The following is a 12,855-nucleotide window of genomic DNA, read 5'->3' on the forward strand; positions in this document are numbered from 1 at the left end:
ACTGTATCGTGAAGTGAGGTGGCTTTCAAAAGTCAAAGCTTTAAATGGCTATAGCCAATTAACATTGAAAATCAAAATCGTAATTTTTCCAACAGAATAAAATTCAGTCTTGGTCCACCATTTTCGCAAAGACATCTAGCTTTTGGAATTAGGCTATGCCAAATGTCAGATTTGCTTGAATAACTGAACAAATTTAATTTGTCCCTCTTAAGACAAAACATCATTGTTTGCATTGAAATCAAAAATTGATGCGTTCATCAAAAAATTGAACATCTGGAAACCAAAATTTCAAAATGATTTATCTGAAATGTTCTCACTTCGCCTACCGTTCCAGCCTAACCAACATTGAAACCGTCTTGAGACCTGCATTAACAAACACTGAGCCATGGCTGGACTTGCTTTGCGGCAGAAAGCAGTCACACCCATCACACAGGATAACAATGTGTTTGATTTTTTGTTTTGTTTTCAATAGGCTACCCATAGGCTTCTTTGTGGTGGTCAGAAATAAACTGAACTGAGTGCCGGTAAATTGTTTTTGGCTTTCGTTTGATCTAAGCTTTTCAATAAATATCACAAATGTAGGCTATATTTTGCACTGTTTACCATTTTAATTGTAAGGGGTCGTGAAAATTTTTAGGAGATTAAAAAGGGTCGCGAGCAAAAAATTTTGGGAAGCCCTGCTGTAGATGACAACAGCATGTTGAGGCTTCTTCAATCTGCTTAAATGTTTTATTACACGTTAAAACTATCAGGCATACATCAAGACGGGTATGATCAAACATAGGTGGAAGTAACTTTTAAACTGTTGTCATCACAAACAAAGGAGTCATTATTAGTTATTATTAGTCATATGCAGAAAGTATTTTAAGTTTGGCTTTATCTACAGTGCAGTAATATAAGTTGGAGCATGGAATTTTCTCGAGCCCAAGCTGTTTAACAAAATTGTACGCTGGTTTCTATGACATGACTAGTAAGCATTATGACGTGAAGTTCTTATTCTTTCGGAACTGTTGAACAGTTTAGCCTTTGTGTGAACAAACTCCATAGGCACAACGTGCATGACATCAATCTCTGAAAATAACCGAATTTACAAAATCGAAAATACATACAATACAAGCGGCTTGAAACTTAACCAAACATTTTTCTGTTACTTTTTAATAACCTCTACTTAAGTAAATAACATGATACGTTCTACTGGTCCAAACCAAGCTAAACTATCACAAGACATAGAAGGTGATAATCTACTTTTATTCCGACGTTGTACATCTTGTAAAAGTTACAATATGCATCTTGTAATAGTTCAGCTTAGTTTGCACCAGTAAATCGTATATAATGTTATTTAACTAAATGCCTCATTCAATTTTTTAACCTCTATTTAAGATGAACAAAGTCAAAGGCCTCGCATAGAGCGGGATGTGGGACACCACAGTCGACGTCGTTGGTCCTGAAATCGTCATCGAAGCGAATTTCGCCGCAGTCTTCGTTGCCGTGAACATTGTTGGGCTCCCCATTGCGCCAATGAGACTCTGTGTCCAACACAGGATTATAGTCCACCCATTTCCATTGGCCTTCATAATGCTGATCGCTCATTCCAATCCAGAATGAACCTCTAGGCAACATGATGTTTGCTATGGCTCTGGAAGGATATTACACAAATGAAATTGTAAAGATAAAGAACATTGAATGGTGTTTAAAAAGTGATTAATGTATAACGTTGCAATTACGTTATTTTAAAAGTAAAATTACATAGTAATTATTTAGTTTGCAATTGCAATTACATTGCGACATGAACAATGAGACCGACCGGATAGCAGTTTAAGGTCTGACTTTGCAAACAAAGAAACGGAAAAACTAGAAAACTTTTGGTGTGTGCTTGAGCAACACCTTCTAAGACATCTCTTCATTCAGAGGCATCTAGTGGTTTCAATAATTTACCGACAATAACGCTTTAACAAAGATACACTTCTCTCTGTCAATATCGGCGACGAGTCTTCATCAATGACCAGCCAGACTCTTCAAGTATGCAACAAGAATTAAGCTCCCAAAGAGGCTTTCTCATTTAGAAGACAACGATTTCCGCCAGTGTTGCCAATCAAATCATTGTAGTTATGTTTGCAATTAAAGGAACTACAAAGCTACAGCTGGCGGCTCTTGTCCTTATTTTGACGGTGAGATGATGGAATTTCTGCCGTTACAATCAGTCTCCTAGCAGAGTTAAGTTATGGTTCAAGTATTGTAATGCAACTTATCTCTAATTAGCTTAGCTCAATATTTACTTACACTCTAAATCCATAATCTTTCATGCCGCGATATGCCAAAGTTCCACCAATTCTTTCGCAGCTTGCCTTGGCCGTGTTCCAATCAGTTGCTTCCAAAATCACTTTGTATTTGAGATGGTTGCCAACACTGAACCATTTTGTTGGTACTGCATGACCTGAAAATTTAAATTTTCTTCGAGTATTCGAATAAATTCAGGCATAAGTAATAAACACGGAAAACAATGCTAGAGTCTGTGCTTTGTTCAAAGCGACCGACAGAAAGATGAACTGTTGCTTGATTAGTTCACTCAAACTAAAAGTTACTATACAAGCGCAGCGTCCAACTTCGATCACTGAAGCTGAATGGATTTCTTTGTTACCTCGATTTTTCTACATGTGTATTTTGGATAATATTTATTTCTGAAGAATGAGCTATTTCTGAAGAATGTGCAGATTTAGGAATTTGTGATGAAATACTTACTTTCTGCCGTCATAATAGCAGTCCCGGCAACTACAATAAGACAAAGCAGACTAGATAGAGAAGCCATGTTTTACCAATGGTAGTTCTAAAATTAAGTTAGTGATATTTAAATAGAAAGCTGTTAAAAAAGCAATATTAGAGTTTTTCAATTCACAACCAATCTATAGATAAAAATGTCTTCATTTATTAAAACTGTTGTATTTCCAGACGTTTAATATAAAATAAACAATAATAATTGTAGCGATAGCCAACCAAGTGAGAAAACCATTTACCTCTTGTTACTTACTGATTCATTGTATAAAAGCAACGCAATATATAGTAAGAAAGAAACGCAAAACAATCAACTAAGGAACGTGGTACAGAACGCTCAATTGATTACACGCGCAGTGCGGTGGTAATCAATTCCAACGTCTGTACCAGAAAACGCTGAACTGTGATTATGTAGTGACGCTGGTCACGAGTTACATATTTTCAACGTAAATAAAATGACGACTATAACACCTCCCCCGATAATTTTTATACACAAAGAAAAATATGAACAAAACACCGAATTAAACAATAACTCTCAAAGTCCGAAACAGGCCGGAGGTCTGCGGCGACGGCTCGACCTTCGTGGGTTGTGTGGCCCGAATTCCGGTACTGTCGGTGTGTCGTCCGAATCCGTTCGAGCTGAGGTGGATACAGCGGAGGAGTCGACTATTGGTGCAGGAATTTCTCCCGGTTCCTGGTCCTCCGATGATGCATAGCGAGGTTGCAGTTGGTCCATATGGCGCCTCCACGTCGGACCATGTGGCAGCAGACGTACCAGGAAGATTCGGCTACCCTGTCGCTTAATCACCTCGGCTGGAACCCAACGAGGATCCTGGCTCCGTCGTGGAGTGAATGATAGCGCGTAACAGGGATCTCCCGGTTTGAAATGTCGTTTTGTAACTTCAGAAGCGTCCGTGTTGTGAGGGTTTTGTCGGGGTACCACTTGAGACGGTGTGGGGAGAAGCGTGTCGATCTTGGTTCGAATCTGACGATTGTTGAGTAATTGGCTTGGAGAGTAGCCACTCGGAGTGGGCGTGCGTCGATACTGCTGTAGGAATTCCAAGACTGCTTGTTTCGGGGGCAGGGAAGATTTGCGAAGTGCTTGCTGGAACGTACGTACGAGGCGCTCCGCCGCTCCATTGGTTTCCGGATGGTAAGGGGCACCCGTGATGTGTACCATATCCCTCTTCTTACAGAAAGTTTGGAATTCTGTGGATTTAAAAGTAGTAGCATTATCGGTAACTACAGTATGGGGATAGCCAAAATGAGCAAAATCTTCTTCTAGCAAGTTGATAGTAGCTGTTGAAGATAAGGAAGTAGTAGCATGAATACATGGGTATTTAGAAAAAGCATCAATGCTGAGTAACCAATGGTAACCCATGAATTCTACCGCATGATCTATGTGTAAGCGACTCCACGGTGCTTCTGGAACCGTCCATGATTGGACCTGAGTTTTAGATTGCGGTTGATATTCGCCACAGGTACTGCACTTGTGACAAAGTTCCGCGATGTCTCGATCGATGTTTGGCCAGTAGACGGACGTCCTTGCCAACTGCTTCATTCTCTCAATGCCGAAATGTCCTTCATGAAGCAACTGAAGGACGGAAGGACGAAGTTTGGAAGGGATGACCACTCTGGAACCGTAAAGTAGACATCCGTAACAAGTAGAAAGAGAGTCTGCGTACTTACGGAACGGTTCGACCGGGTCTTGTGGAGAAGACTTGGCCGGCCACCCTTCATGAATGAAACGCATTACCGTGGAAATGATAGGATCTTTAGAAGATTCTTTACGCAGTGAGGCGGCATTTGGGGTCTGGACCTGCAAATCCAAAGCATCGATAGCACAGACGATATCAATGTCATCCGCACTTTCCTCTTCATCGAAGACTTTATCCCCTCCTGCTGGTAAGCGACTCAAAGCATCAGCGTTTTGATGATCCTTTGTCTTCCTGTACTCAATAGTGTATGTAAATTGCGACAAAAAGAGTGCCCAACGAGCCAAACGATTTGCTGCCAAAGAAGGTGTCGATTTGGTCGGGCCAAAAAGACTAAGCAATGGTTTATGATCTGTGACCAAAATGAATGATCTACCAAAAAGATATTGATAGAATTTCTTTAGCGCAAAAATTATCGACAAAGCCTCTTTCTGAATTTGACTATAGTTTCTCTGAGAGGCTGTTAATACTTTTGAAACGTTTGCTATAGGCCGTTCTGTGCCATCTGGGTAACGGTGAAACAAAGTAGCACCGATGCCCACACTAGAAGCATCACATGCGATACCTACCGGAAGTGACGCATTGAAATGTGTAAGAACCTCATCAGTAGATAGATGATGCTTCAGCTGAGCAAAAGAGTTTTCCTCTTGTTTTCCCCATCTCCAAGGAATGTCCTTTTTCGTGAGATGGTATAGTGGTTCTGCTACAGTAGAAGCGTTCAACGGTAGAAACTTCGAATAAAATTGTAAGGAACCTAAAAACGAACGAAGAGAAGATACGTCAGTGGGGGCAGACATCTCCAGTACGGCGTTTACCTTGGGACCTTTGGAGATGCCCTGCCTGGACAAAATGTGTCCGAGATACTCTACCTGAGGTTGTGCAAACTTACACTTGTCTTTCCTACACCTCAGGCCTTTTGAGTGAAGTCGATCGAGGAGCCGTCTAAGATTCTGGAGATGCTCCTCAGCAGTAGTGCCACTGACAAGAATGTCGTCTAGGTAGACTGCGACCCCTGGAAGGTCGGCTGTAAGGTCGTCCATGATCTTCTGAAAATAACCTGGAGCAGAAGATATGCCAAAAGGTAAAACATTTTGTAAAAGTACGCCACGGTGAGTGCTTAATGCGAGTCGTTTTCGACTGTCAGGACCAAGTCGAATCTGATTGTAGGCATCAGCCAAGTCTATCTTGCTGAAGCCGTACCCACCACCCAACTTTTGCATTAAGTCTTCTGGTAAGGGTAACGGGTGACGATGGGTCTCCAGGGAAGGGTTCACCGTGACTGAATAATCGCCACATATGCGTAACTTGGCCTTCGCTCCTGAAGAAGAGTTTGAAGGCTTACGGACTGGAACAACCGGTGTGCCCCAATCGCAAAACTGAACTGGTGTCCATACACCACGTGCAATGCCCGAATCATAGGCTTGTGCTAAGTCCTCCTTTAGCGCGAAAGGTACAGGCCTAGGTTTGAGAAAAACAGGTTTAGCATCAGACTTAAAATCTATGTCTAGTTCATAATCTCGTAAGCACCCGAGTTCAGGCTTAAAAACATCTTTGAACTCGTCACATAAGAGGGAGCATGCTTTCTCCAGACTCTTATCAGGCTTGTCGCATGACTGGATACTCTGTAAAGTAGAATAGTTAGACAGAAGGAATTTATCGATAGAAATTCCTAAAGACGAGATTGCATCACGACCTAGCAAGTTCAGTCCTTTGACTGTCGTGACTACAAAAGGAATATTATCTGACCTTCCCGTGGAAGGACAAGTTACCTGGGCCGTGAAAGAACCCGTGATTGGTACTAGATGCTTGGTAGCAGATTGGAACTGCGACACTGGTGCTTGCAATTGAGGTGCGCCTACCCGAGTCCAGACGTCGCTGGAAAGGAAATTTCCATTTGTAGCAGTGTCCAGTTCTAAGTGTGTGGTTACCGAATTAATGGAGATCGGTACTTCCAACTTTGAATTTTGAGGTTTTCTGCAAGAACTAGAAAGCATGTTAATTTCCTTAATACAATTTACCTTAGAAGGTTTGAACTGTCTAGCTTTCTTTCGACAAACACTCTGTAAGTGTCCCGTAATATTGCAGAAATGGCAGGTGGCTTTCTTAAACCTACAGTCATTGGCGTTGTGGTTGGAATTACCACAGCGATAGCATTCTTTATTTTTAGAAGAAAAGAAAGTACCTGTAAGTTGCCTAGTTTTTGGAGGTTTGCTGATGGTCCTTACTTTCGCAACTGGTACTGGTGGAGTGCCGTAAACAGTTTCTTTGGCCACCTTGGCTGCCTCTTCGGTTTCTGATGCAACCTCCACCGCACGTTTGAAAGTAAGTTCATCAGCTCTGATTTTGAATAACGCCTTAAGCACCGCCTCGTTACCTATTGAACAAATAAAACGAGTACGTAAAGCTTCGTCCAATGGATTTGAAATGGACGAGAAGTCACAGGTGGCAGCTGCCTGGCGTATGCGGATGGCTAGTTCTTGAGCTGTTTCACCGGGCTTGCGCTTCATTTCGCTCCAGAAACGGAATCGCTCCCTCACGATGAAGCGTTTTGGGTCGAATTGTTGAGCCATGTAATTTGTAATTTCCGTCATGGTGAGATCGTTGACTTCCTTTGGGTTTGTTTCCTGCGCAGCCAAATTTGTTAACATTTTGTAGATTGTAGGTGATTGATTGGTGAGAAAAACCTGCGGCATTTTGTCTTGTGCGACTGAATGTGCTGCTACAAAGGTGTTAAACCTCTTCCAATAGTCTGCCCACAGTTCAGTGGTGGCATCGAACGTTACGAACTTAGGTAAAGATACCTGTTGTTGTATTGTTGTTGGTTGTGGTCTTGAAGTTTGGGCTCGCATTTCTCGTAGTTGCTCCATGAGTAGTTTTGTCTGATCTTGGTGACGTTCTTCTTGTCTGGCCATTTGCTCCTTCGTCTGGCGTTCTTGGTTGGCAATTTGTTGTTGCAGGAAACAAACCCAAAGGAAGTCAACTGGCGTCGCCGGCAGGATCTTTAAAGAATTTCTACAGGATTTTAGAAACATGGAGAAACTTATCGAAGTCCTGCCAACGACGCCAGTTAAATGTCTGTTGTATTTCCAGACGTTTAATATAAAATAAACAATAATAATTGTAGCGATAGCCAACCAAGTGAGAAAACCATTTACCTCTTGTTACTTACTGATTCATTGTATAAAAGCAACGCAATATATAGTAAGAAAGAAACGCAAAACAATCAACTAAGGAACGTGGTACAGAACGCTCAATTGATTACACGCGCAGTGCGGTGGTAATCAATTCCAACGTCTGTACCAGAAAACGCTGAACTGTGATTATGTAGTGACGCTGGTCACGAGTTACATATTTTCAACGTAAATAAAATGACGACTATAACAAAAACATTCAATTCGCTATTCGCTTAATACTTTTCAGAGTCCACAGGGTGTAAAGGTGCGTCTACACGAGAAAGTGTTCTTGCTTAGAAATTCTTGCTTAAGCTAGTGATTAAGGTCGTTTCGTCTACACTGGCAACCTCGACGAAGATTTTGCTCGCTTGAATCGCAGTCACGTGAGTATCTAATCCCCAATGACGTCACGTTTTAAAAAGTTCCCGCCAAAGCATAGCAGTTCGCGCTAAAGTACAGCAGAGTAGACCAAGCAACTGACTGTTCTTTAACCATTTGAAGTTGCTGCAGTCTTTCAGTCATGGCTTCCCAGAAGTTGTGTAAAAAATGCTGCAGAAAGCGAAGGATGCAAACCCGCAATTTACTGCTTATTGAAGCATTCAGACACCTCAGTGAGGTTGAAATGTTGGAAACAGAATTTCGTGTCAGCGTGGGTGACTGGTAACAACCAGCAAGATCATTCCTCCGCTATTTTTATTACCCAGTGTACAATGGCAATGGTTTTCTGCTGAGATCCTGTTTTGGATTTGAAATTGGAAAATATTGTGCTTTCTATGGGCTATTTCGAGAACGGTCACCGCCAGTTCAGCCCACAACATTAATAAGAACGGGTTGGGATCAAAACTTAACGAAATCCTTTAACGATACCGCGCTGCCCTGTCTGGATACTGAGCTGAGAGGAGACCTGAGATTTTGGCGGGAAAAAACATTTCTAAGCAAGAGAACTCACTTAAGCGCCCAGTTTTTCGCTCTGGAGCGTATTTTTTCTCGACGGCTCGCTTACTCGCCCATTTTCTTAAAAGTAAGCGGCACAAACTGCGATTAACTTAAAGAAACAAGAAGTGTGGCTAGCTTAAGCAAGAAAACAGTCGTCGTGTAGACGCACCTTAAAAGTCACGTCCAGGCAACATAGTGGTAAACTAATGTAACTTAAACGTAGAAGCGATAATTTGAAAATTACTGCGTTGTCACACTAAAAAGTGTCAACTGTTTTATGCTGTAAGTACAAAAAGATTCAATCTTGAAGTAAGATTCATTGAAACTGACAACACATCGCCATAACACATTGCTATGTTCAATCATTTGAAGCGAGTTGCGTTTTTACCCTGCAATACCAATTCTCAGTTAGTTGACAATCAAACATAATGTATATTCTCGAACATAAAACGACTTGTTGAAATTTTTATTTTCGGTTTGGCATGGACTGTCTTGTCATAATCTACTGAAACAGTTTGAGCAGCATGTCAAATGTACTATCCCAAACAGCAAATCAACCGTATTTCAAATCCCTTCACTAAAACTTCATAAAGATCAGAATGACGAGCTTTTTCCCAAAGTTCAAATTATCGTTTTACCTGAAAATAAAATCGTAATGAATCAGCGGCGGCAACAATGCCCTTCTTTAAATAGGCTTCTCTGATAATGATATTCTAACAAGTTAAGATTTTCGGAGGTGTGTAACACTACAACTCATGGGAAAAAAGTAAGCCTAGAACTACGGCAATGTCGATTTTGACATTGCCTTAATTTCCGGCTTCTCGTATGCATAAAACAGAGTTTTAAATTACGAGTCATTATTGATAAAGTTTGTAGCATGTAAAACACATTGGAAGCAACTCTTGGTTGAACAAGTGTTAGAATCACAGCAAGCCAATGAGAATCGGTCATGCATAGAATGGCTAATGTTGAAATCGACATCTTAGGAGTTCTATTCGGTATAAATCAAAATTTGGTTGGTTGGTTTTGAATCTTTATCCGCGGACTGACAAAGCCTTGATAGGTTATTCCTGGTAGCTTCGCATAAAATTTGGTACAAACATTTAACTTTTCAACGAAGGAACTGAAAATAAACTTCACAAAAATTTGTTTGACAGCAAAAAATATGAAAATCGTTAACAAACAGAAATGGTTAAAATTTAAATTTGGAAATGAATTGAACTTGAACAATGTCGAAGTTGAGACTGCCGGATTTGTAGTGTTAAATGCGGATACAAGGTTTTTAAGAAGAAAACTTTATCATTGCTTAAATACGCTTAGCTGCGATTAGGCTACTTAAATTTATAAAACAACCAGCTATAATTATAAAAAATATAATCACAAATTAAAATGTAAAGTGGATCTAAGTCAAACATACCGTTTAATCACAAGATATTTCAATGCAACGCTTAATGTGTAATTTACTGCACAATCTGTTTGAAGTTTCTTCTTTGAAAATGAAAAAAAAGACTGACCAGTAAAACATATCTTGCCAGGCACGGATTGGCAACACCCACTGCACGTCCTAATACCAGTTTGTACCCAATTAAAAGCAAGCAAAAATGTCTTTGCCACCACTAAACCACGTGATCAAAATGAAGTTGCTAATCTGACTGTGGCAGCATAAACTGGTAGCCGAAATTACATCAACTATTTAGGAGCTTTCTCCATTGGAAAATTTTCTTCCTAATAAAGATCAGTCATGGAAACATGGCCGGCGCCTCAAACGTCTGAGAGATAACAGATTTTCCTAAACACATAATAACTTTGGTATAATTTATTGCTAAGAAGCGATAGGCCAGTTTCTTACGAAATAATTAAATGTCAAGAAAATGAAGTATCTTCTGACAGGTGTCAAACCCACAACGATGCTTGATATGAACGACTCGGTTACATGTCTTGTAATGCAAAGAAATTTACTCTCACACAAGTCAGTTCAATCATATATAGCTAAATATCGATTTCGATCAGCTAAAAGCTAGATCATCTTCAGTTAAACTTATTCAAATAGAATAAGAATTTGAATAAGCTTAACTGAAGATGATCTTAACTGAAGAAATAATTTTCTATTTGTATAAGCTTAACTGAAGATGATCTAGCTATTAGCTGATCGAAATCGATATTTAGCTATATATGATTGAACTGACTCGTGTGAGAATAAATTTCTTTGCATTAATTAAATGTCATTATACTGTATGATAACATTTTTGAAATTTCGTATTGGAACATTATTAGAAAGTGTGCAGAAAGGAAGTGGAAGCAAGATTCTATTATCATGACAATTTAGGAATGTATTTTCCTTGCCATTCAAAGATAAATTGCCAGATAAATTCCAAACGCAGACAGAAGAGCGCAGAATCAAGATTTCGATACCATGAATTGGTACCGTACGTTAATCATGCGATTTTATACCGATATTTACTGTGAAAAATATACCTGGTGCGATATAAAAACACCTCTGCAATTTCAATTGGAAGATAATTTCTAAAATGCATCCAGAAAAAGCGGATGCAGAATTTTATGACTAAGAACAGGAATATGTTTTCATTTCTAGTCAAAAGGAAAGTGTGTTGTGAGATGGAAACACCTCTCTAAGATTTGTTTCCTGGATAATTTCTTTAAGTTATCTAAATTATCCTAAACGAAAACAATTTACTTCACATTATTCAACGTTGAAAAAATGTTTTATAGTTCATCGCAATGAATCTCTAATCCATTTTTGCTTCTTGAAGACTTCTTTCTTTGCAAAATTGTTCTGTGTAGAAATGCCGCAAAAATTGCAGCAAATAGTAAGACCCAACTATGGCGAGAGAGACTGGCATCCAAACTCAAGTCAATTGATTTGGAGCTTTCGCCTGTGAAAAACCTTCCTACGGGTAAAATCAGCCATGGAAGAATTGACCACTCATGAAACTTGCGAGTACTGGCACCAACGTTTCTTTGTAGCTTATTCACCTTTCCCGCAGCCAACCAATGAAGCGTGACGTTGAAAACAAACCAGTTCAAGAACTGAAATCGTAGCAGAGAAGCACAGTTTTTGAACGTTTTGGAACAATCGCGCATTTTAGTTGTACATTTTGTACTAAAATTACTTTTTTGACTGTGTATTACAATTAAGTTATTTACTTTCAGAAAAAATTTGAATTTACTGCAGGGCCTTAGCCCATGGGCCTAACTACCGCCGGCACAGCGCTATAGCCTACTGCTCGGGACCACTGAACGAAAGTACCTCGCATTGATAAATTTTATTTCAAAACTATTTGAGGTAACAACTAAAATAGGTAGCCTAAACGTGTTATCATTTCATTTAAAAGTTACACTCATATTTTTTTCGTGCAGCTTTTCCGTTTATTATTTGATGTTTTTGTCCTAGCTTAATTACCCTATGGTTTTGGTCACTCCAGGTTTTTAGCCACTTAATGTTTGTGTTTGCATGGCCACCTAAAGATACGGCCTGATTTGTCACATTTTGCAGAAATTTCCAGGTTTTTCTAACTTTGGGCGAACGTTTAAATAAATTTTTCTAAAGATTAGGTTTTTACGCTTTCTTTACTGTTTTCCCCAGATGACACAGTAGGTTTTAACATCATCACATGTTGAAAAAAAAAAAATTGATTTCGAAGATTTTAGTCAGACTGTTAATTTTCAATAACAGTCTGATTTTGTGTTTTTCAACTTACTTTTTCTCATTTGCTACTGCTTCCCCAAGGCAACAAAAAAGTTTTATGTCATTAGGAAACCGCAAAAAGTAAAAACATTTCAAAAAATGTCAGTCAAGCATTAGCAGTAGCTGTAATCAAAATCTGCAAAATGTGACAAATCAGGCCGCATCTCCAGGTGGCCATGGTGTTTGGTTCGGCTTTTTTTATTCTGATGGAATTAATATATTGACACAGAATGAGACAGCATAGGCCTATGTATTTTTGGCAATTATTACTTTCTGTCGAAATAGGAATCATCACATCACAAGTTTACAACACACACGCATTAATCTTAAATTGGACTACAGCGCAAGTGGTATCCCCAATATCACACTTTTTAGTTAGGCTAGTACAATTTTATTAAATTATTAGCCTACTAACTGTTGTCTAAAATTTTAGTAAACTTTTTAACATTATAAAACTCTAATTAAGTACAAACAATTTATAGTAACGTAGCAACTGCATGGTTGAGTGGTGAAACGCTTGCGCGACGTTCGCAAAGGACGTCGGTTCGACGCCGCG

At 39.5% G+C, this 12,855-nt stretch overlaps 1 protein-coding gene across 1 annotated transcript; it reads right to left on the reverse strand.

The window, feature by feature from the left end:
• Positions 1 to 710: 710 nt before the first annotated feature.
• LOC145781389 (C-type lectin domain family 4 member E-like) lies at positions 711 to 2,856 on the reverse strand. The gene is made up of 3 exons (XM_082593181.1): positions 2,740 to 2,856; positions 2,281 to 2,434; positions 711 to 1,636 (listed from the first exon to the last, which is right to left on the reverse strand). The coding sequence occupies exons 1-3, from the start codon at positions 2,804 to 2,806 to the stop codon at positions 1,372 to 1,374; spliced, it is 486 nt and encodes a 161-aa protein (XP_082449307.1). The 5' UTR covers positions 2,807 to 2,856; the 3' UTR covers positions 711 to 1,371.
• Positions 2,857 to 12,855: the final 9,999 nt, after the last annotated feature.

The sequence above is a fragment of the Aplidium turbinatum genome, chromosome 12 (assembly GCF_918807975.1).
Source record: "Aplidium turbinatum chromosome 12, kaAplTurb1.1, whole genome shotgun sequence".
In the NCBI taxonomy this organism is placed as follows: domain Eukaryota; kingdom Metazoa; phylum Chordata; class Ascidiacea; order Aplousobranchia; family Polyclinidae; genus Aplidium; species Aplidium turbinatum.